The sequence below is a fragment of the Quercus suber genome, unplaced genomic scaffold (assembly GCF_002906115.3).
Source record: "Quercus suber isolate HL8 unplaced genomic scaffold, Cork oak 2.0 scaffold_265, whole genome shotgun sequence".
In the NCBI taxonomy this organism is placed as follows: Eukaryota; Viridiplantae; Streptophyta; class Magnoliopsida; order Fagales; family Fagaceae; genus Quercus; species Quercus suber.
In genome coordinates, this window is record NW_027069721.1 from 353,717 (window position 1) to 380,373 (window position 26,657).

At 31.6% G+C, this 26,657-nt stretch overlaps 1 protein-coding gene and 1 pseudogene across 1 annotated transcript; both read right to left on the minus strand.

Moving 5' to 3' along the window:
* Positions 1 to 5,698, minus strand: part of LOC111984263 (protein ACCELERATED CELL DEATH 6-like) — a 16,992-nt pseudogene extending 11,294 nt beyond the window's left edge.
* A 14,824-nt stretch (positions 5,699 to 20,522) lies between these two features.
* On the minus strand, positions 20,523 to 26,223 carry LOC111984264 (uncharacterized). The gene is made up of 3 exons (XM_065781376.1): positions 25,298 to 26,223; positions 21,412 to 21,962; positions 20,523 to 20,733 (listed from the first exon to the last, which is right to left on the minus strand). Exons 1-3 carry the CDS (start codon positions 25,971 to 25,973, stop codon positions 20,614 to 20,616), a joined length of 1,347 nt encoding a protein of 448 aa, XP_065637448.1. The 5' UTR covers positions 25,974 to 26,223; the 3' UTR covers positions 20,523 to 20,613.
* Between the last annotated feature and the right edge of the window lie 434 nt (positions 26,224 to 26,657).

A 26,657-nucleotide genomic window follows, 5' to 3' on the forward strand; every position in this document is an offset into this window, starting at 1 on the left:
TTTGTTTTTTTTTTTTTTTTTTTTTTTTAAGAAGAAAAAGGAGGAAATAAAAAAAAAATCCCAATAAACCAAAAAAAAAAAGATCCTCACGTACGTCTAATAGAGAAAAAATTATGTTACCTTATCATTTGATAATTCTTCACTAGTTAAAGCAATGTCGTAAGCGTCTAAGTTTTGGTTGTTGAATGCCATCTTATCAACTCTTTGGTGACACATGACAGCCTTCATATAAAGCAATGATTGGAATGATGATGGAGAGGTGTATTCCCGCAAGCATCCTTTTCATTCAAAAGGTTGCTGAGTGATGATTTCTTTAGGATGAGATTTACTGCATCCTCAGCCCATTTATTAGATGAGTTTACGGCAAAATGGAGTGCATTCCAGCCTCTCTCATCAACTAGTTCGCAACAATCAGGACATAATTAAAATAGATTTCATTACCATATCATGGCCTTGATGGGCTGCAATGTGAAGACCCGTCATGCCCTTTGCGTCTTTCATGTATGCTACAGATCTGTCAACTTTCAGCAACATTTTTGTTTTTGAATAACAATTGAAGTATGCAGCACAGTGAAGCGGAGTCGAACGTTGTTTGTCAGCTTGTTTAATGAAAGCACTTCGCTCTTGTGATTCTATACTTTCCAAAATTTTACATAATCATTCCTGCGAGAATTTTAAAACGTTAGACATAATAATTTTCTAAAAAATACATGGAAAACTATTAGAATATAGAAAAAAACATTTATAAGAATAAATGAGTGAGTTTATTCTATCAAATGAAACCTATATCCCATTTGACAATTCCATTTTATGTACCATTTGTACTCTGTCACACATTCATTTTTTCTCCTTAAAAAAAAAATAAATAAATAAAAAAACACATGATATAGTTTGTTGAGAATAAAGTATAATACTAAGGTTGTGTTTAGCATTGACTAGAAAATACAATTTTTTTTAAAAACTATTTAGCTTATTTTTTTTACTATTCAGCTTATATTTGCTATTATTTATGGGTTCTATTGCATTTTTTAATACTATTCATGGGTTCCATTGCTAGCTTTTAGCTCTATCTACCGTACTTTCAGTAAAAAAAAATTTCAGTTTCAACTAAATAAACTGTTCTCAAACGAACTCTAAGAATGTGATAAACATTTTTTATTCTTTCTCTACTTTCTTTGTATAAATGAAATCAACAATCACACACTGCAACATTTTTACTCATCTATTTGCAAGTAATTAAATTTTATCATTTTTCTTCGGCATTATACATCTTTTACATGAGAGAGAACGGATCGATGATGAAGGATCTAAACAGCTCATGGTGGGGATATGATTTTTTCTAGACCGGCACTTTGGAGAGAGAGAGAGGTTGTGAAGGCCATGTTATATGAATTTTAAAAAAAATAACAATTTTTTAATATTGAAATAATAATAAAATAATATTGTTAGTTACTAAATATTAAAAAATTACTATTTTTAACAGAGTTGGGTAATAGAGGCTAACAAAAGGCCTTGATTGAACAATTATGAATCTTAGAAGACTTAGTTGAATAAAAATAAAGTTAAAGGCTTGAAATGAATTCTAGTAAAATTTAGAGGATATGTTTTGCATTTTTGCCAAAATTGAATTAAGACTTAAAAGAGGTGTCATTCCCCCATTAAGAATGTGACAATTTTTCTTTTTCCAACAAACGAGGGCATCTAGAGTTTCAGACTTCCGAAGTATCTGACTATTCCTTAGGTATATGCAATCTCATCCCACACACTAGTTATTATAGAGAAAAATCTCATAAGGTGGCCCCAAAATGCTGACAAAAGATTTCAAATCCAAAATCTTATGGATATCATAAGGCTTTAGAAACCACTTAGCCAACTCCTTAGGGAGACATTTTTAATTGCACCCATAAGGGTGAAATAATTTAAGGCGATAGCTATTTCCATTATGTAGTCCATTGTTATCATTTTATTAGAAAATAGAACTTGTCTCATATTATCAACCAAAAAAAAAAATTCCTGTAGGATTCCCATTGGTGACAAAACTATTATTAGACTAAAAGGACCATGGTCCATTAAAATTTATTATATATAATATTAAAAAAAAAAAAAAAAAAGCAGGCTTAAACATACCAATGGTTCCTAAAGTTTTGTCCATGAGTGATTTTATTCCTTAAACGGACCTTTGGTTCCTAAAATTAGTCCATAAGTGATTTTAGTCCCTAATGTTTAAAGTGATCACTATTTTTTTTTTTTTTTTTGAGAAACAAAAGTGATCACTTTTAGTTACTTAAATGACTGTGGACGACTAAATTTCTTAGTTCGAAATAAAGTCAAACGAGTAAAAATAGTTTCACAAATGCGAATTTGTATTGATGATTGTGTGGTACAATTCTCTGTAATTACAAAAGAGTGATCCTCTGATTCGATCTCCTTGAAAGATTTGTTAATTGGATTTGTGGTAATGTGATTTTGATTTGAACACAAGATATCCTTCAATTTGGTTGAGGGATAGATCGAAGATTGTTGAAACAGAATTACAATGAATCTCTGGCTATAAGCTTGTTAGAAATCCCTTGTTCTTCACGTTCTTCGTGTTCTTCGTGTGTTCTTCGTGTTCTTGATGTGTTCTTCGTCTTCGAAGGTTTGTGGTGGAAGTTCTCTGGGGCTTTAGAGGCTTGAATCCATAGAGCTTCGCTGATTTGTGGTTTGTGATGTTTCTGGAGACCCCCCCCCCCCCCCTCATTCTTCCAACTTTGTTATGTAACATTGAAGGCAATTATTTGTACCATTTGTTCAACACTTTAATGAATATTCCTTTTGTCTTTATTAGGAGTTTGTGTCCGTGCATTTCTTCTTTGTGTTGCAGCACTAGCTAGTCTCTAGTCCCTATTTAATACTAGAATGGAGTGAGTTGTTAGCTCCCCTTTTATTTTGAACCTGGATTGATATGCCCAATTTATTGGTATTTTCGAAATCAAACTAAACAATAGTGATCACTTTTAATTGAAGGTACCCTTTTTTTTTTTTCCTGAAGAACTAAAATCGATCATGGATGAAATTTAGAACAAAAATTGTATTTTAACCAAAACTAAATAGTATGTATATGTTGTATATAACATTTGAAAGTTGTGGGTCAAAAAAATTTATATATATACGGCCCTCCCAAGATTGAAAACTGGAATTCTTAGATTGAACTCTGGTCCAAAAACCCCAAATATAAAATAGCCACATGACAACGTAATTATATTTGTATTTGACTTTTACACTTTGATTGTTATTTGGGACCCAAAATAAAAAAATTAAAAAAAAATTAAAAAAAAAAAAAGGTTTAGGAGTTTGTGATTTGGGTGATACCGATCGAGTTGTTCAACTCCACCTAAAGAATTTTTTTTTTTTTTTAAATTATTTTTTTGTGTGAGTGGATTTTTTATAATAGATTTTGTAGATCATCTACAAGACTTCACAGATCATGAAAAATCTACTCATGACAATGGAACTTTACTATTATAAGGTTCGGCATTTGTACACAAAAATTTTTCAAAGATTTTTTTAATTGTGCTAATGGTTGTTAAGGACTAGAAAATCAATAGGCTATCAACTTGCTTATAAAATGGTTAAATAGTTAAACTTGTACTTCCTTCTAGTTTCTACAAAACTACAAAATGAACATCTTTAAGATTTGCAAGAAAATGTAATATGATTTGTACACATTTTTTTACTTTAAATAATCTAAAATCAATCATAAAACCTTTTACAGTTTTAAAAAACTTCGAATTTAATTTTGATTGAATATAAGTGGTTGAATTGAAATGTATTGTATATGTAGACATAGTTTTTAGTGTTTTTTTTTTTCATTTGTTTTATATTTTGTTAGTACTGAATCAATGTTAATTTTATTTTTCACTAGATTTTTTTTTTTTAAATTTTAGAATACTTCTTATTTTTGAATGGTAATTTTTTTAATTAATAATTTAACCTACCAAAATAAAATTCTAGTTTCATCACCATTCTTCACATCTATAATCACATAAGGTTGTTCCTCAAAAAAAAAAAAAAAATCACATAAGGTTTACGCCAAAAAAAAAAAAAAAAAAAAGGTTTACGCAAACGGTATACCGTATAAAAGTTGAGTAATCCATAAAGTTGAGCGAATAAACAGTTATACCGTTACTGAGCGTATAAAAGTTGAGTAATCCATAACCTCAATATGTAAATACATATTAAAAAATTATTATAGATATTATAAGATTACTACTATAACTTAGTTACAAATTTATTTAATTGTTGAATTAATATTTCGTATATATTACACATTCTTATATTTTATCGATTTGATAGACGAAATACATAATCTTTGGGTTTCGTATTCATTATAAAAATCTGATAAAGCCAACTGTCGCATATATATTACATATGGTTCCACTGGTTTCTATCAATCTTATAATGTATGCCTAAATCTATGTTTATACTTTTATATAATAATATAAAATTCAATTCTGATTTTTATTGATTTATTCTAATGTTATCACATAAATGTCTGTAAGCCAAGATTTTTTCACATCATCTCATTAATAAATATTTTTTTATTTGATTTTTATAATTACAAGTAATTAATAATAAATTATATTAATTTAAATTAGTCAGGACACAAACTCTTTGTTTGAGACGAAACAATCCAATACTTAATAAATTCTTATTAAATTATGTGTGATCATTTAAAAAAATTTAATTAAATTATGCATGTTCTTTTCTATAAATTTTCTAATTGATTTTTTCTTTATTAGTACTTTTTAAATAAATATATTTCATAGTGAAATATATTTTATCAAGCATTTTTTGTAAATTACATAAGCCCATTACAGACAGAAAAAGTTATGGCATTACTTTCTACTCAACCATGCGTGCTGAAATTTTGAAAAAAGAAATAGACGTTACCATTATCATCATCCCAAATTACTGCAGCATGCAACGTTGTTCTACCAAGGGGACCATCATGAGCCGGTGATGTGCAGTTATCTAAAATGTGAAACGCCACATCTTCAAAATTTCTCTCGACAGCGATGTAAAGTGGAGTCTCACCAGCTTCATTTTGAGAATATGAAAAATCTGGACCCTCTTGGATCAACAGTTTCACTACCTCAAGATGTTTATTACGTACAGCCTCATGCAAAGCTGTATCTTTTTCATTATTCGTCGTCTTCAGCATCTCCTTGACCATTTTATTAACCCCACTTTCGAGGTCTTGTTGAGGACTTTTAGCATGTTCAATTAAAACTTTCACAATGGCAGCATGCCCATATCTTGCTGCGATATGTAAGGGAGTTTCACCTTTGACATTAGCTTGCCATAACAGCGAGGGACACATTCTGAGAATTTCTTCGACAAAGGCTGTTGGTGAATTCGAATCTTCTGGTCCTTTCATTTCTCTGACATAGGCTGTTGATGATTCTGAATCTTCTGGTCCTAAATCTTTTGATTCTGAATCTTCTGATCTTGTAATTAGGCTTGTGAGGTAAATATGAAGGATTGTGTTTCTATTTGGGGTTAGTAGGTGGTCACGAGGCTCTGGAATATCTTTGAAGACCTCGATTTTACCCTTTACTGCACCGTTGTAGTATTCAGGTTTCATGCCAATGTTGACCTCTGTTTCCGCAGGCTCACCAGATGCTTGATCAGCTGCAGAAAAACCGGATGAATCCATTCTGTATCAGTGGCTCCAATATTTCACTCACTAAACAATGTGTCACTCGATCTTAACTCGTTTTGATATTTTTGATAGGGGGGGAGAGTAAAGACAAAGGCAAAAATCGCTTCAAAATAAAGGGACTTGAAAAACTGAGGAGCCAATTAAGTAATGTCGTTCAAACTCTTACCTATATATATATATATATATTACTATGCCGAAAACACTTAGGTCCACACTGTTCTCTTTTCGTGGATAAGGGGCTCAACGCCGGACACTCACATCACATGATGCATGATTGTTATAAGAAAAGAAAAAGGAAAAGTATAAAGGTAACATTCTTCCTCTTGGTGGCGAAGAATGTTTTTGGCGGTGGAGGGAAAACTTTGGCAAAAGTTCAACGAATATTTGATCTCATTGATTAAAGAGATATCCTCATTAATCAATCAGATGAGAATATCTCCATATCAACGAATATTTTATTTGCTTATATTAACATTTTGTTTTTTGAGGGAAAAAAAAAGACTCACATGCGTAACTATTTCCCTAAATACCCTATGATACACTGCCACTTTAGATTAAGTTATTTGACCATATGTAGGGATTTTCCCCCCACCCGATAGATTTGGCACAAAGGATTTGACAGTAAGTTTTGAAATTTGAACATTCATGCTTCTTTCATAAATTACTAAAACTTTGAATTCTAAAAGCTGTTAAGCAATTGTTTCTCTTTCTCTTTATTCACGCACAATAATACTTATATGTTCACTTGATAACAAAGCGATTATATTATATACGGTGTATTATATGAAGTCATATGAAAAAAGTAAAATAAATAAATAATTTGACAGCACAAGTGAACTTTTTTCTTTTTGAAGGCCACAAGTTATAGCAAGGTCCAAAAGCAAGAAGAAAAAAAAAAAAAGCTTGAAATTGGAGAACTACAACTGTATAGCAAAAGGTAAACTAGTAAAAGTCTCAACAAATTTATTTTTTGTTAAACACAAATTGCAGTTTCTTCTATGGCAATAACTGGCTAAATAGAGAAGAAGATTGTGAGAGAGATACCAGACACTAGTGGCTGTTGGCTTGGACTGGAGCCAAAAACTAGAGCCAAGCGGACGACATATGTCAGGGCGACATAACACACAGCAACAACATTTTTTTTTTCCTGATGATCTATCGTGATTTGGAATGTGTTGAAAGAGAATTTTGGTTTTGTCAGTATTTGGAGGACCACAGGCTGACGAATGGGCTATCTGAGGGATATTTTTGTTTTTCCACGTTATTTATTTAGGTTTTCTAGATTACTTAAAATATTTGAGGTGTCAGATATAAATGTTTAAATTATAAATTTTTCATTTTGAGGGATTAAATTCTAGATTTTGAGGGGTGCAGGGTCAGCACAATAGTAAGGTAAATGAGACGGTTGCCAAATGCCTCAAAGTAGAAAAAAGGCACCTTATAAGTTTAACCAATAAGGTTATTTATGTCTTTGTAATAGTATTAGTTAAAGCTAAATATTAGCCAATAAATTAAATAATAATTTTTTATCAAACAAAAAACTGGAAAAAAAAAATTATATCTATAACATTTTCACAATAAATCTTAAAAAAATAATTTCAGTAGTAAATTCAAATTAGAACCTGTAACAACTTAGTTTCTCAAAAAAAAAAAAAAAAAAAAAAAAACCTATAACAATTTGACACTTATGATTTATTATAAAAATGTTTAGACATAACACTTTTCACAAAAACAAAAAACAAAGCTACATACACCAAATATGTCACAACATTTTTCACAATAATTTGAGTTGGCAAGCATTTACATTCATCACTACATTCTACCATTTTTTTAGACCCTTTATATGTCACTACAACAAAAACATCCATTGAAATAAGATTGGAAAACAAAATCCCTCTCTATTTCGTTAAAACTTCTAAGATCTTAGAGTATTTAGTCCCTTCCTCTCTTATTCTCTTTGATTTCTTTTTCATTCAATTGCTCTCTCTATCTTTCTATAGCTCTCTCTCTCTAACAATCACTCTCTCTAGCATTTTCTCAACAAAAATTTTGGTGTGCAAATATGAATCATCAGAGTGTGTGAGAATCTCTTATCGAAGTAAGAAATATTCATGCGAGGTTAGTAGCACCAGGGAGAACTTCCATACTCTCTATTACTTCCTCTGGCGAACCTTCAGATGATATCTTTTTTTTTTAAAAAAATCATTCTTTATTTGTTAAGTTTGTATCTTCTTTATACGCAACACAATCGTATTGTTTGAATATTGTACATTGCTTTTGTTGCTATCTTTGTTTTTATTGATTGAATGTTGCAGTTAGGGTTTAGTTTTGGTATGTGATTTAGGGTTCAATTTTGGTGAATATAGGTTTTGGTGTGTGATTATAAGCTTCACGTTTTTAGTAGCTGAAGTTTTATAAAATTTAATAGTTCAACCAGCTATAAAGGGAGTATTATTGGCTAAAGTTGAGGACTACATAACATGATCCAACTCTTTTTGCAATTTCTTTTAATAAAGAAATTTCTTTGCAATTCTACATTCAGTGCTTGTTTTCCATCAATTTTAGCTTTTAGTTTTTATTTTTTATATACATCTTTTTAAAATCTCATGTTTTCCTACATCCCACCTTTTCCTAGGTACATGTATATTTAAGCATACTTTTACCAAAAAGCTAGATAAGTTGTTCCCAAATTGACACTCAATTAATGCAAAATTATTTTTTGGAAACGATTACCCAGATTTATTTTTTTTTTTTGTTGCTTTTCCATGTTGATTCAAGTGCAAAATTATTGTTTCATTTTGTTAGATTTTTTATTCCAAAATGATTATGCATTTCACTCTGGCTCAATTTTGTCTCTAGTATCAACTTCCACCACTATTTTCATTTTGTGTTGTTTTTTCTTACCGGCCGATTTCTTTTTTTGGGTCCAAAACACTCGATTTTCCCAATATGACCAATATGAAATACCAATGTATCTATATTGATCTAAGCTCAGGTGCAACATATACCGATTGGTACGGTATGATATTAACATCATATCAGCAGTTTATAAAATAAGCTATAGTTCTAGCATTTTTCCCATACCATAAAAAAAATATAAATAAAAAATAAATCTTCGTGTATAACGAATAACATCTTTGGGGGAGGTGGATTAGGTCATTGAGCCACATTTGTTAACTTAATCAAATTGGTCTAGTCGAGCCTCACATAAGCCCAACTTTTCCACTTTAGAAAAAAGGGTACTAAAGTCTAGCAAAAATAATAAAGAGTTAAACTAAGAAAGATATAACTAACTTATCAAAAAAAAAAGAAAAAGAAAGATATAACTAGAACATTCACATTAGTCTCGTCAAAACTTTAATTAAACTAATCCCAAAAACTCCTTTCACGTTATTTTAACAATTAATATTTTATCAGTCTAAATATTTATTTCTCTACTTTAATTAAATATTATTTTTTCTCTTTTTTTTTTTTTTATAGTAAATAAATTTTTTTTTTCTCATCACAGACCCACAGTATGTACCCACCTTCAAGTCTTCAACACTACCACTACCAATCACCACCAAGTAACACCAATCACAACAAATAATATTGCAAATCAAGACAACTCATACAACCAATCATTAGCAACCACCAAAGATCAAACCCATTAAGCACCACTAATCACAAGTGCCACCAATCACAAATATTTTGGTTGGCATGGACGTAGGCATGGAATTGGTGGAATCACGTTAAATATTGTTGTCTCGTGTGGATGTTTTATTTCTTGTTCTTGTGAATGTGCTTTCGCTAGCCTCAAATTATAATAATTGATGTTAGAACATACGTGCTATTGCACAGCAAAGTTGTCTCACTTTATCAGCATTGGTTATTATTATTATTATTATTATTATTATTATTATTCATGGTTCTATATAGGAGATGCAGCTTGTTATTCTGAGAGCGTGGAAAGCCATGCATCCATTTTAATTTGGTTGAGTTAAAGAAAAAAAAAAATATTTTGGTGTATTTAAGATTTGGATATTTATATATAGATATATATATATATATTTTTTTTTTGAGGAACAGATTTGGACTTTATTAGAGTACCTCTACACATTTTGTACTCTTTAAATTTGTTAGTTAAATTTTTTCTTGTTGCTACCATGGACGTAGGCTAAAATTTGATCATGTAAATCCATGGTGTTCTCTTATGTGGGTATATTTTATTTTCAAGTTCTCTTCGTTCCTACTATTTGTACGGAGGGCTTTCTAAAGCCATAAAATTTTTACAATCAATCTCATGTGGGACTGTGGGAGTGTCATCCAAAGGACTTTTTTCTACTACAAATTGGTATTTTACAACACTAATTATAGTGGTTACCATACCATAGAGACAAAATAGAAGAACTCTGAGAAATGTATATGTTGCACAATATATGATAAATTGATCCATTTTGCTAATCATTCTAAACCATCTCCTGCATTAATGAACGAACATGGAGAAGTGGCACGTGCAGATCATGCCTGCCTATGGTAAAACACTTGTCCACTAATTAAGTATAATATTAGTACCGCACAACCTTGACGCAATGGTCTTTATAAATATAAATGCTTGTGAAATGTAAGAGGTAATACGTATACATTTAAATTAGATTAGAGTAGAATTTCTATCTTATATAAAAAATTTAAATAAAAAAAATGTATAAAATTGCTCGTAATTGTTTAAACATTTGATAATCAAAATTATTATTTTTAAATAATCACTACGAGTGCAAGACACACGCAATAGAATTAAATCAGTCTTTCAAGGAAAAATTTGAGAAATTAATCGACGCAAATCAGGTTGCATATGTGAATGTGATAGAAGTGAGGATGCAGGAACTAATTAAAACTGTGGTACCAAAGTACGTGACAGCCTCTCAATGCTACACTTGCACGCATATTCATAAAAAAAATAATAATAATAATAATACCCTTTTTCAAAACCGAAAGAAATTTGAGAAGAAAATTCTCTTTTCTTAATTGATTTATTGACCAATACAACTTGCTTTGTCCTTATATATCAGGAACAGAGACTTTTGGTACAAAGAAGAAGCTGAAAAACTCACCGACTCTAACTGCTTGGAAAAAGGTAACATAGCTTGACCAATAGGAAATGGACACCTGGATTAATAAATCACGTGCACTGCACGTGTTACAACTGAAAGTACTAACAGAACTAAAACACACAGCAGCTTAACTTGGTGTTGATTGATCTACATGATCACTAATTGCTGCTCCTTTGACACCTTCTACCATGCGCAAACTGCAGTATTTAGGAGCTTCATAACGTAAAATTACGCACGATCTGCGATAAATCTCCAAAAGGTTGCCAAAGAATTAGAGCACATTTTCAAAAACCCAAGAAATAACGATGCCCCAGATTTCGTAGAAATAATGTGAACTTCCGATACTAATGAAAACGACGGGGATGAAGAAGCAAAATGCCACAATCCGATGACACAATTGGTAATGGCAAGATTCAAGGAATGCCAGCACCAGTGCTCCCATGGCAGATACCAATAGTGTCTTAAGTTTGGGCAGCAACTGGGTACTCCACCTTAATATTGGCATGCAGATCGCATAGTTTTAAGCTTTTTAACATTTAAAAAAAAAAAATTATTTTCAGTTTAATCTTATAGGTTTATTTTTCTCATTTCAGTTCTTTTAACTTTATTTTGTTTTCAATTTAATCTTTCCATTTAGTTCCGTACTAGTCCAATCTTCCCTAGGATATATTTTACTTTTCAAAATAACGTAGTTTTGGTGAACTTGAGGATTCATATTGTGGGAAAGTAAATGGAAGGATTACATTGAAAAAAAAAGAAAAAGTTAAAGTTATAAGACTTAATTAACAAAAAGCTAAAGTCAAAATGTATCATTACTCACTTGCAATTTACATCTTTTTCTTTATATATATATATATATATATAACACTAAGAAACATCCGGAAAGGGAAAAGGAATCAAATGTCTTCATAGTCATAGTTGACACTAGAAATTGAAAAAAAATAAAAGAAAAACTGCATTCATATTAAGGAAAAGACCCAAAAAAAAAAATCTCATAAAATAATTAAAATAAATAAATAAATATATTTTAAATTGTGTTAACTTTTCATTTAATAATTCTTTGCTAATTAAAACAATGTCGTAAGTATCAAAGTTTTGTTTGTTGAAGACCATCTTATCAACTCTAGGGTGACACATGACATCCTTTTCATTCAAAAGGTTGTTGAGTGATAGAGAGTTGTGTTCCCGTAGCATCCTTTTCATTCAAAAGGTTGTTGAGTGATGATGTGTTTAGGATAATCTGCACTGAGATAAACTTTCATCCTCTTTGGTACGATGATTTTTTCTTAATTGAGAAAGAGAGACATTCAGCTGAAAGGGAGAGCTGAGACTGAGAGAGTGAAAATGAGTAATGAAAAAACAAGTGTTGGAGATTTTTCATAATATTAAAAAAATTGGAGAGCAAAGTGTAATTTTAGGAATTTAAAGGGTTTAAATGTAAATTTGAAGTAGTTTTGGGTTAAGATATGATTTAGGCAAAGTTTGGGATCAAAAATATAATTTTCGAAAAACTTTGGGTTGAAAATATAGAGAGCGTTTGGATTCAGCTAAATCCGGCGTTTTCACAGCTGCGTTTTCAGATTTTTTTTTTTTTTTTTTTGCGCGTGAACAGTAAAATCACTGTTTAGGAGACAAAAATTGCTGTTCACGCATTGTTTATTACTGTTTACGTAATAAAAAATATTAAAAATGGGTCCCACAGTACTATTTACACGTGTTTTCAGTTTTCAGTTTTCAATTTCCGTAACAATAAGTTTAATCCAAACAGACCCATAGTGTTAGGAAAAATTTGAGGGTTTGAACTTTGAACGTGATTTGAAAATTGTTATTGTTATTATTATTATTTTTTTTTTTCTTGGATTTTGGATTTTTGTTTGAGTTGGCTTAAGTGTCCATTTGTTTTATCTGTCTTTCGATGGGAGTGGATTAAATTGTTTTGGGTTTAAAAAATCCAATGGGCCTGATCTTCATTTCTTTTATTCAAATGTGGGCTTTTTAAGATAAGTTTGCTTTGAGAGGAAATTTGATTTAACTATGTGTAGCTGGAAGGTGTTGGGATGACATCTTAAGGTTGGGCTTGGGCTTTATTAATTTCCAAGTGAGATTGTTTTGTTTCAATGTGTCTTTTTTTTTTTTTTTTCCTTTTTAACTGAAAGAAAATTGAGAAGAAAATTCTCTATCTTAATTGATTTATTGACCAGTACAACTTGCTCTGTTCCTATATATCGAGAACAGAGACTTTTGACACTCACTGAAAGTCTGAAACAACTAACTGTTTGAAGTAAGTTACATAGCTTGATCAATAGGAAATGGAAACCTTGATTAATCAATCACGTGCATTGCACGTTGAAACTGAAAGGACTAACACAACTACAATATTAGTAAGTAAGGACAGGTAGTTTGCTGAAGTGCTGAGTAAATACGTTCATCAAAAAAGAAAAAAAAAAAAGGTTCATAAAAAAAAGAAGTGCTCAGTAAATACGACTATAGTTTATTCAGTAATTATCAACAGTATCTGAAACACAAAGCTTTAACTTTCTGTTGATTGATGTGAATCATTGCTGCCCCTCGATATCTACCCATAGAGTAGTCAGGGCGGCCCTAAACATTTTGGGACCAAAGACGAGAATTAAAAATGAGACTTTTTTTATACTTATATATAAATTAAATTAATATTTATTTAATATTTTTATATTATAATATATTTCATTTAAAGTCTATTTTCCTTGCCTTTTGATATGCAAATTAACTAATTAAATTTTTGTATTCAAATTTTTCTAACATTTATTTTTTAATTAATAATATAGCTAACTCACTTAATCTTTCTTGGGACATTGTCAATCTTAGATATGATTTTATTAATTTTAATTTTGAAAAACTTTTTTCTGCAGAAGCTACTGTAATAGGTATTGTTAGTAAAATCATATAAGCAATGCATGTATTTGGAAATGAATCTAATCTTTTTATATAATTTAGTATGTCAATTGGAGTATAATCTTTTATTTGTAAAATTTCTTTTAAAACGTTTAACTCTAAAGATAAATCTAAACTATCAATATCATAATAAACATCATGTTTGAGAAAATCTTCAAGTTTAAGGCAGTATTTTTGTAAACTATCATTATCTAGTGACGTCAATTTTGTGAAGTTAAATAGAAAACCAAAAATATCTTCATATATTTGAAATTGTTCAAATCTATTCTCAATTGAACTAATTGATTTATCTACTATATATAAGAAATAATCAATTCTAAAATATTCTTCAGCAGAACGTGTTATCTCATTATGAACATTTTCATCAAATTGTTTCTCTCTATGAATTATACGTTTCTCACGAAATACAGGTTCTATTTCCATTTCCAATGAATTTTTAAAGATGAATTCATTGCAGATGTAAATCCATTTTCTCTATATTCTTTAAAATAAGAAATGAGACCTTTTAATTGATCTATAGCAACATCAATGTGCATGTTTTTTGATTGTAAGTTTTTACTAACAGAGTTAACAGCAAATACTATGTTATACCAAATAGTCATACCCAATAAGAACTCAATTAATTTTTGTTTATTACTAATAACGAATTTATCCATTGGTCCTTTTTTAGACTCAATTAATTTTTCTTCTTTCTTTCTTTTTTTAAGTTTTTCATATCCATATGCATATTTTCTAGTAGACATTTCTAATCAAACAATATATTTATAAAGACTAAAATAAAAAATAACTTTCAAGTGTAGAGCAAATGAGAAATAGATCCTAATTTATATAAAAAGTATTGTTATAGTTTCACCAAACAATAACAAGTTTTTAGCAATCTCAACTTTCATAAATAAAGACTTTATTCAATATATTACCACTAACTTATATATATATATATATATATATAAACACAAGATNACCCAAGAAGTAGCTGAGATGTCCAAGATCTTTCATCTTAAACTACTGACTAAGAAAAATCCTTGAGTTCTTGAATGTACTAAGGTCAATCACCAGTTATGATCATATCATCCACATATAGAGAAGCAAAATGGTGTATTTTGTCAATGCGACGAAGAATAAGGTAAAATCATAATGACTGGCAATGTAACCCAAGCGGGAGATGGTAGAGCTAAACTTAGAAAACCAAGCTCATAGAGCCATTTAAGGCCATAAAAAGCACGTCGAAGGTGATAAACCTTATTCGGTTCAATAGAGAGACTAGGAGGAGGTTGCATATAACTTCTTCACTTAAATTCTCATTAAGGAAAGCATTTTTGACATCCATTTTGAAAAAATGCCTTATTTACTAGCAGTGGTAACAACTAAGAAGGCATGAACAGATGAGATTCAAGCAACTGGAGCAAAGGTCTCTTTATAATCAATTCTATACTCCTGTGTAAAACATTTTTGCAATAAGACGAGCTTTCTATTGCTTAATGGACCTATCAGAGCGAGTCTTGATCTTGTAAATCCACTTACAACCAACCATAGATTTCCTAAGGGGGGAGAGTCACCAAATCCTAAGTATGGTTATTAGATAATGCATTAAGTCTCTTTCATTACAATCTGCATAAAAGGTCAGTGGAGGTTTCACGATAAGTGTAAGGCTTGTGCAATGTAGCAAGGGTAGTATACAATGATAGTCAAGTAAATGTATAGGAATGGATCTTACCTGAGTTTAGTGACGAGTGGAATGTCTTGTGCAAGATCTTCAAGTGGAGCAGGAGCAAGGGACTCAAGCTCAGGGTTGGGTGGCTCATCATCAACTGTTCATCTTCCACCTGTTCATTAAAGGATGATCCAAGAGAGGCATCAAAAATATCTATTGGTTGGACACAGAATCTATAGGAGGATCAGGAGTAACTATAGAAGGAATATGTGGCTCATCTGGAAAAATATCTAAAACAGAGGAGGTAGATAGGGAGGTACGGAGTGAGAGAGCTCGACAAAGGAGCGATGTTCCAAAAGACAACATTACAGAAGATATGAAGATGATGAGAGACAGAATCATAATACTGATACCCTTTTTGAGTTTCACCATAGCCAAGAAAACAACAAAGTCTAGACCGAGACTCAAGTTTGTTATGCTTATGTAACTGAAAAAGAACAAAACGGCCAGAACTAAAGGAGTGAAGGTGGTGATATTCTAGAGGTGACCCAAAAAGGCGCTCATATAGAGTTTGATTTTGGATGACAGGATTGGGAATGCGATTAATAGCATGAAGAGCAGCTTCACCCCAAAAAGAAGCAAGAACTTTGGCAGAAAGAAGGAGAGCATGAACAATGTCAAAAATATGACAAAGTTTACGTTTGGCTTTACCATTTTGTTGAGAGGTACCTAGATAGGTTAGTTGATGAACAGTACCATAGGAATGCAAAACAACTTGAAAAGCATATTAAGTGTATTCAAGAGCATTATCAGATTGAAAAATTTTGTTACGTTTCGAAAATTGAGTTTCAACCATTTTTGCAAAATTAGAATATACTTGCAATAATTCAAAACGATATTCATATGAAAATTCTAGTTATAGTGGAAATAATCATCAACAAAGACAACAAAATATCAAGATCCACCAATACTAGAGACAGAGGAAGGCCCCTAGACATCAGAATGAATTAAGTCAAAGATATCAGTGGACATTGATTCACTAGTATTAAAAAGAAAAGCTGGTTGTTTATCTAACTGACATGAAAAACAATCAAAAATTTTTGTGGACACTGAACCTAATAAACCTTGAAAAACCAAGTGTTATACCCGAGAGGAAGATGCGTGACCAAGTTGGGCATGCCAAAGTGCAAGGGAAGGAATAGAAGAAATTGCAGCAGCTGCAGTAGCAACAGAAACATGAGCAACAGGTGGAAGACGAAGGTTGTCCCTAGGAAGCATACGCCTAACTCTAGGACCGGTCCCAAGCTCCTATCCCATCCTCCAATCCTGCATAATACACCTAGAATAATTAAAGGTAATGCAATAACCTAACTCAGCTAATTGTCCCGTAGAAAATAAATTGTAAGAAATGTTAGGAACATTAAACGCCCCAGGAACCGAGAGGTTGGAGGTTGAGATAGAACCTATATTATGACCAAACATTGTGGAACCATTAGCTGTGTGAGTATTAAGAGGGTGCGGTGCAGGTTCAAGTTGAGAAAATAATGATGAGTGAGATGTCATATGGTTGCAACAAGCAGAATCCATAAGCCAAGAGGAAGGAGACATACTAGATGTAACTAAGAGAGAAGAGGAATAAGATGCATTACCAACCATACGAATGGTATTAGTGATGATGTTTTGAAGGTTAACTGTGGAAATGGTGATAGTGGATCTAGAAGACTTAGACTTTGCGAAGACAGGAGCCATTGGTTGGATACTCTCAGTGTTAGAAACAATAGTAGCAGAAATGGAAACAACTAATTTGTTGCGTTGATAGCAAGTCTCAATATTATGGCTAAGACGTCTGCAAAAATTGCAAAAACGTTTGTTGGATTGTCAACGACAATTGTTGCAATAAGAAGAAGACCTATTCTTTTTTTTTTTTTTCATTTAGATGCAAAATATGCAAAAATAGACTGCAAAAATGAAATCTATGCAAAAAATTGAGTTAGAAGTGCTTGGACTGCAAAAAGTCAACTCTTAGAAAAAGTCAACGGTCAAACCTACCTCAAAAGTCAACGGTCAAAGTCAACCGAGGTGCGATGATGTCAACAAGATGATGCGGATGATGATGCAAGCTAATGTAAGCTAAGGCTGATGTGGCGATTGACGTAGGCAGGATGACGTTAGAAGGATGCTGGAAGCACGTGAAGTGCGTGTGACGCATGAAGGGTGTGAGCACGTGGAAGAAGAAGCAAAGTCTTCTAGCGGTGCATTTCTTCAATGCAGATTTCTTGGGTACCAACAACTAGTGGATCGGAGAAGAATTTATGGCGGCGACTGGAATGGCAGTGGTCTTTAGTGTATAATGGTGACAGCGACAGCGATTCTGACGATGACGTTGACGACGGAGAACATTGAAAAGACAAGATTGTAAATTGCACACTAAAAATTCAGAGCAGTAGCTTTGATACCATGTTAGAAATGTTGAATGAATAGTATTGTATTTCACATATAATAAAAATATACAAAAGTGCCTTTATATAAGAGGCAGAGTATGTAGTATAAATATGTGTGTAATACGAGTAAACAAGGTGGGCCTAAAGCCCACAACCTATTACACGTTAACATCTGCCATGAGAGCAATAGTGCTAGCATTTGTTTTGGGCACCTATGCTGTGTTAATGCGTTCCTTGGGTCTTGCTATTGCTAATTCTATCATCAGATTGTTCTTCTTCATCCCCTCTTTTTAGTAATTATTGGATGTTCACATTATTTGGGCGAAATGTGGACTATGGGTTTGTCTTGGATTATATGAGGAGTGCTACCTTTCTTTTGAGTCCTTGGGATTCTGTGTCGCTTATACTGGGACAGGACTAGATTTTATCTATGTACTAAGAATAAAAATCATGAAAATCCAAACTAGCATACAAAATCAACAGATGCTTTTCAATAGGTATTACAGTTCTTATAACTACTCTTAGGGCCAGCCCTTCCCTTAGGCGAGTTAGGCAATTGCCTAAGGCCCCAAGTGGAAGGGGCCCCAAAATTTCAAAAAAGAAGAGGTAGTAGGAAAAAAAAAAATAGTTTAAGATGAATTACAAAAATTGGCACATCCTTTTAACCAAAAAATAAAAATTTTGGTAAATTCGGTTAAACATTGGTTCTAAACAAAATCATTACCCAAAAATAACATTATTATCCTCTAGACATCCCAAAAATTAACTAGATAAACTACAAATCCGGTCTAAGAGATTAACCACAAAACAATCCCAAATCCAAACAAATAAAACAACTCAAATTCCTAAAATTTTTAGTTTTATCGTTTCTTCTGCAGCCCTACTTCTTTCTCTCTGCTTTCCGCCTCTCTCATCTCAAGCAAGCTTGCCTTTCTCCGCCTCTCTGATTCCTAATCCTTCTCATCTCAAGCAAGCTTGCCTCTGCACCTCTGCTCTAGCCTCTAGGTTTTGAGCTCTCTCATCTCTGATCTACTATCAGGTATTATTTCTATTTGGGCACTTGGCCTTTTTTTTTTTTTTTTTTTTTTTTTTTTTTTTGATGAATGGGCGCTCGGCTTTAGTTTCAGACTTTCTCTACGTTTTATTTGCTTAGACTTAAGATAAAAAGATTGGGCCGCCTGCCTCTGTAGTTTCATGTTGTTTGGGCTTTCATTTTATTTTATTTTATTATTATTATTATTATTTTGGTTATAGATATTAGATATGATTTGTTTGTGTGTTTTTTTTTTAGGTGGGTCTTATTAATAAGCCTTTTGTTATGGCTGTGCTTAAATTTTTGTTATGCTTGTGCTTAATTTTATTTTTTTTTAAATTTTAATCTTGTGTTTCTCGGATCCGAACTATATATATATATATATATATTAATTTATATAATTATTTATTTATATAATTATTTAGATCGGATAATTATTTATTTATTTATATATTTATTTATTTACTTTTTTTAATTATCCATTTTTATTTAATTATTGATTTAAGAATTTAATTTCTGCTAGTGTTACAATTATACAGAAATGCAATGTGATTTGTTGGTGTAAATATTGATTGTGATGGTATTATGTTGTGTAAATATTGATTGTGTAATGCAATGCGATTTTCGTAAAATGTTTGAATGAATCAAACATCGGAATTGATTTTCCGTAAAACAAATTCCGAGGCAGCCAAACAGCCTGAATACATTTTCCTTTCCCGAAAATAACATTTTTGAATATTTTCCAAAAAATATTTTACATGAACCAAACACAGCCTTCGTCTACTTTTGTTCTCTGTGCATTCATTGATGCTAATTGGGTAGGAGATCACACTGATTGTAGGTTCACTATTGGTTATTGCTTTCTTCTTGGTTCTTCTTTGATTTCCTGGCAAAGCAAGAAACAAACACTTGTGGCCCGCTTCAGTATTGAAGCAGAATATCGTGCCCTTATTGATACCACATCTAAGCTCATTTGACTACAATGACTTCTTAAGGACTTAGGTATGTTCACATCCATTACTACTCCTCTTTATTGTGACAACTAGAATGTCATTCATATTGCCCACAATGATGTTTTCCATGAACGGATTAAACACATCAAGATCAATTGTCATTTTATCCGTTATCATCTTGTCTATGGTGCTCTCAAGCTATTCTTAGTCTCCTCTAAAGATCAACTTGTAGATATCTTTACCAAATCACATCCTAAGGATCGCCTTTGTGCTTTGGTTGATAACCTTAAGTTGGTCTCACACCCATCTTAAGTTTGAGGGGGCCTATTAACGTGTAATATGTTGTGGGCTTTAGGCCCACCTTTTTTACTTGTACTGCATACGTACTTGTACCACATACTCTGCCTCTTATATAAAGACACTCTTGTATATTTTATTATATGAGAAATACAATACTATTTATTCAGTATATCTATATGGAAAGTCAGAAGGCCAGTAGGAAAGAAAAGTTTCAGGATTTTTTTCGTGAAACAATAGTGGCATGAATAGATGGATAAAAGTAGCAGAACAAGATTGCATCATGGCTATGGTATTTGTAATAATAAATACTTTGAAAGCAGTGTTTTTTATCAGAACTGCAAAGCCTGAGTGTGGGCTTTCTTGACCTATGAAACCCCCAGGCATGGTAATGCCTACTGTAAAAGCCACGGTTGCAATGAGTGTGTCCACTACCAAATGGGTTTTGGATGCTTTTTCCATCATAGAAACAAATCGGTCTTTATGGGCTTTTCATTCAGCCTTCAAGCGTTAGTATTCAGCATCGAAGCTTTCATAATCTTTTCTCTTTGGTAGGATATCATCTCCTAAGGGTTTTCGGAATCCCGCACGACAACATTTGGCAATACAATCTCTTCTAATCTGCATAAACTGTGCAACATGTAGAACACTAATAATTAGGATTTGAGAAAGAGAATAGCCAGCAAGGCACAGGAATGCACACATTTTGAAAGGATGAGGTTTGACTACTGCCGTGAGTGGCAGAATTATTCTTGCAGCCCCTAGCGTGGCAGCAACTCAGTGCTCCACCTTAATATTGGCATACAGGGTCACATAGTTTTAACATTTTTTAATTTCTCTCTTTGCTAAGTTACAAATGACACTATTCAACATTAATCTATTTATAATTTAGACTTTTAAAAAAAATTTATTTTTCTCATTTTAATTTTTTTAACTTTAATTTATTTTCAAGTTATTCTTTCCATTTAGTGTTCGTTAATCTTCCCATTAATTTTAGGATCTTATACTTAGCAAAATAACATAATTTTGGTGAACTTAACAATACATATGGATATTGAATGAAAGTAAATGGAAGGGTTACATTTAAAAATTACGAAAATTAAAAGTATAAGATTGAATTGAAAACAAGTCAAAATCAAAAGGAGTCATTTGTAATTTACATCTCTTTTATATAATGTCTTAATTGATTTTTTTAATAAATATATATAAGAAATAAATATGCAACATCGAAAAGAAAAAAGACACAATATCCTCATAGTTTCTGTCAGAAAAAAATATCCCATGAAATAAAGTAAAATTTTCCTTTACCTTTATATCAGATAATTCTTCACTAGTTAAAGCGACGTCATAAGCATTGAGGTTTTGTTTGTTGAAGGCCATCTTATCAACTCTATCATGATACATGACATCCGCTATATAATGCAATGATTTGGAATGGTGATGGAGAGGTGTGTTCCCGCTGGCATCCTTTTCATTTAAAAGGTTGCTGAGTGATGATTTCTCTAGGATGTACGTTACTCCTTGGTCAGCCAAAATACTACTAGATGAGTTCACGACAAAATGGAATGCATTCCAGCCTCTCTCGTCAACTAGTTCACAACAATCAGGGCAACCTTCTAAAATAGATTGCATTACCCTTAAATGGCCTCGATGGGCTGCAATGTGAAGAGCCGTCATGCCCTTTGCATCTTTCATGTATGCTATAGATCTATTAACTTTCAGCAACACTTCTGCGCTAGAATATCTATTGAAGTATGCAGCACAATGAAGCGGAGTCCAACGTTGTTTGTCAACTTTTCTAATCAAAGCACTTTGTTCTTGTTGTGCTATCCTTTTCAGAATTTTTGGTATCATAATTTCTAGGAGAATTTAAATATGTTAGACATAATAATATTCTAAAAGATACAAGGAAGACATGTGTTTAGAAGATAGAAAAAGCATTTATAAGGATAATTGAATGAGTTTATTATATTGAATGAAAATCCATTTTATGCTCTGTGTATCAATCCTAGTTTGTCACACATTCATTTATTTATTTATTTTTATTTATGAAGTAGCAAAATTTTAAAATCACAAGAAAAAACTACACATCATACACTATAATTTGAGCATAAAGTATAACATTAAAAATGAGTCAGACAATTTTATTTTGGTTTCACTACTTTCTTTGTATAAGTGAAATAAAAAATCCCTCACATGCGACAATTTTACTCAATCTATTTGCAAGTAAAATTATATGAATTTCCTTTAGTATTATACATCTTTCCCATCAGTTTAGCTATTTAAGTGCAAAAGGAAAATGCAAAGCAAGATGACATAAAGTTTAACTTAAGCCTTAATTTAGTTGATAAATAAGATTAGTAAAATGGCTTATAATATTGTCTCTTCACTTATCAATATCCACTCACTACATTAAAAATTCGTAAAAATGTTTGTAACTTTAGAATTTTACTATCATATTGTTACTAGTATTATCATCAGTTATTGAATGAGTAGATGTGATTTGTATTTTTAATGAAAAATATATTTTTCTTTTACTTCACTGGTCTCTAATTTGCAACCAGTGGAGCTGTTTTATCTTTTTTGGGAATGATGTTCTTTTTCTTTCTATTCTTTCTTTTTTCCCAAGAAATCTTGGGAATGAATCTCTATTAAATAGATTCAACTCCAAAGGGCTAAGACATGAATGAGCTTTTTTTGGTACAGACAGGAAAAAATAATTAAGAATTTAAGGCTTAAAAGAGGTGTCATTCCCCATAAGAAGGAAACATTTTTAATTGCACCCATAATAGTGCAATAATTTAAAGAGAGAGTCGCAGTCCATTGCTGTCATTTTATTGGACTTATAAATTCTTGTATCATATTTTTTTTAAAGAGAAAAGTATCATATCATTCTCCATCGGGGACAGGACTATTATTAGACTAACAAGATCATGGTCCATAGAATTTGAGAAGGAAAAAAAAAAAAAAAACTCAAGATTAAGTACGGCTGGTTACTAAAATTTGTCCATGAGTAATTTTATTTCCTGATGTTTAGGTAATCACTTTTAGTTACTTAGATGACATAATCAAAATAAAAAGTAACAATTAACATATCACGATTCCATTATAAAATTTGACTAGTTCTCATATATTTAGAAAGTTCCTTAGAGGGGTTATTCCCTTCAGTTAACTAAAAAATCAGGTTTGGTCAAGAATTACTTGAAATAATCATTAAAACAACTAATATTATTATCCGACCAAGAACAATGCTCAAGGTTTCCATTTTTCTAAACATCTAACAACCAAAAGTTTTGATCCTTATGAAGAGATGGATAATAAGTGCCTTCCTAATTTGTTAGAAATCCCAAAACATTCAATCAAAGCGGGGGAATTCCATTCAATTCTCAAGTCTTGAACTTAACTCAATAACCATATTTATTACTTTGATTTTGGGTAAATACAGCAGCCTAAGGAAATAGTGATTGTGTGTGTGGTGGTACAACTAGAGTCTACTCATTCTCATTCATCACCTCCCTCATTCTTACCACTTTGTTATGTAGTATTGAAGGAGGTTATTTGTACCATTTGTTCAATACTTTAATGAATATTCTCTTTGTCTTTATTATGAACTTATATCCTTGCATTTTTTTTTTTGGCACCACTAGCCTCTATTTAATACTAGGGTGAGTTGTGAGCTTAATTCCTCTTTATTTTGAACCCAGGTTGATAGGTCCAAGCAATAGCGATTGCACTAGTTATTGAATTTTTATAAACAATTTTGTAGGCTTAACATATAAAAGATTTTTTTTTATGAGAACTAAAATCATTTTTGGGTTAAAATTTAGGAACTAACATTGTATTTTCATCAAAATTTTAATAGTATGTTTATGTTGTGTGTGTCTATATATATATATATATAAGTTTGGATACAAAAAATTTATATTTGACCCTCCAAAAATTGAAAACTAGCATTCTTATATTGAAATTCAGCCCAAAAATCTCAAATATAAGCCACATAAAAACTTAATCATATTTATGTTTGACAGAACACTTATTTGACATTTGCTTGCTATTTGGGACGCAGAAATTAAACAAAAGTTTAGGACTATGTGATTTGTGTGTGTTATTGAGTTATCTGATTCTACCTAAAGAATTGTTTGGTGCTTTTATTTTTTTAAAAGAGTTTTGTTTAACGATATTTTTTTTAGGTTATCTTCAAGACTTCATTAATCATGAGAAAAATACTTATGAAAATAAAACTTCACTATTATAAGGTTCAACATTTGGACTTCAAAACTTTTTCAAAGATTTTTTAGTTGTGTTAATGGCTGTTACGGACTAGAAAATCAATAGTTGATCAACTTGTTTATTACTATGGTTAAATACAATTCAAAATCAATCATAAAATATTTTAGAGTTTCAAAAAAAACATCAAATTTTATTTTGAGTAATCCATAACCTTAATTTGTAAAATATATATTAAAAATTGTTACAGATATATGATATAAGATTACTCCTATAACTTAGTTACAAATTTATTTAGGTGTTGAATTGTCATTAAGAATATATTACACATTCTTATATTTTACAGATCTGAAAGACGAAATACATAATCTTTGAGTGTCGTATTCATTATAAAAATATGATTAATCTTTGGCAGTTGCATTTTATGTTTGGTTCCACTAGTTTTTATCAATCTTATAATGTATATTTAACTTTATATTTATATAATACTATAAAATAAAAGTTTGATTTTTACGGATTTGTTCTAATGTATGTAACATAAATGTTTGGAAGCCAATACTTTTCCTCATCATCATTCTAATAAATATATTTTATTTTATTTTTAGAATTACAAATAATAATAAATTATATTAATTTTAAATTAGTCAGAAGCAGAACACACAAACTTTTTTTTGGGGGGGGGGGGGGATGATAAAAATCCAATACTTAACAAATTCTTATTAAATTAAGTTTGATCATTAAATAAATTTTAATTAAATTGAGTGTGTTCTTTTCTATAAAGTTTCTATTTGATTTTTTTAATTTTTCAATACTTTTTAAATAAATATATTTCACAGGAAATTAATATATGTTATCAAACTTCTTGTCTATTAAATAGGCGATTATTGACAACAAAACTTATAGCATTACTTTCTAATTCTACTCAACCATGCATGCTGGAATGTTGAAAAAAATAAATAGACATTACCATCATTATCGTCCCAGATTACAGCAGCATGTAACGTTGTTCTACCAAGGGGACCATCATGAGCGGGTGATTCGCATTTGTCTAAAATGTGAAGCGCCACATCTTCATTATTTCTTTCGACAGCGATGTAAAGTGGAGTCTCACCAGCATCATTACGAGAATATGAAAAATCTGGGCCCTCTTCAATCAACCGTTTCACTACCTCAAGATGATTACCACGTACAGCCTCATGCAAGGCTGTATCTTTTTCATTATTTGTCATCTCCAGCATCTCCTTGACTGTTTTATGAAACCCACTTTTGCAATCCTGTCGGAGAGCTTTTGCACGTCCAATTAAAACATCCACGATGGCAGCATGCCCATACCTTGCAGCGATATGCAAGGGAGTTTCACCTTTGACATTAGCTTGCCTTAGCAGTAATGGACAGTTTGTAAGAATTTCTTTGACAAAGGCCGTTGATGATTCTGATTCTTCAATCAAGCTTGTGAGGTGAATATGAAGGACTGTGTTTCTATTTGGGGTTAGAAGTTCGTTAAGGTCTGGAGTATCTTCAAGGACCTCGATTTTTCCTTCTGCTGCAGCTTTGTAATATTCAGGTTCCATGCCAATGTTGACCTCTGTTTCCGCAGGCTCACCAGATGCTTGATCAGCTCCAGACAAACCGGATGGATCCATTCTGTATCAGTGGCTCCAATATTTCTCTCTCTAAACAATATAACACTCCACCTTGCTTTGATATACGAGAAAAGATAAAGGCAACTAACGCTTCAAAACAAAGGGACTTAATAAAACTGAGGAGCCAATTCAGTAATGTCATGTTCAAACTCCTTTCTTCAGTACTTTGCCGTAACAACTACCTTGGCTTCAGCTTCAATGATGCCATTGCCAGCAGAACACTTAGGTCCACACTGTTTTCTTTCCGTGCATAAAGGTTCCAACGCCAACTCTTACATGCTGCTTTTGTGTTATTTCCCTCTGCATGAGCACTATTGTTCTTAAGAAAATAAAAAGGAAAAGTATAAAGTTAACATTCTTCGGTTCTTCCATGTCAAAACTCAGTTCTCCTTCTTATAAGAAAAGAATAAAGGTAACATTGTTCTTCGTCTTTTTTGGTAAAGAAAAAAACACTCTTCCATGGTAAAGGGCCCAACGCCCAACTCTTACATGCTGCTTTTGTGTTATTTCCTCTGCATGAGCACTATTGTTCTTAAGAAAATAAAAAGGAAAAGTATAAAGTTAACATTCTTCGGTTCTTCCTCGTTAAAACTCGGTTCTCCTTCCCTCGTTAAAGGTAACATTGTTCTTTGTCTGTTTTGATAAAGAAAAAAACATTCTTCCACAGTAAAATTCGGTTCTCCT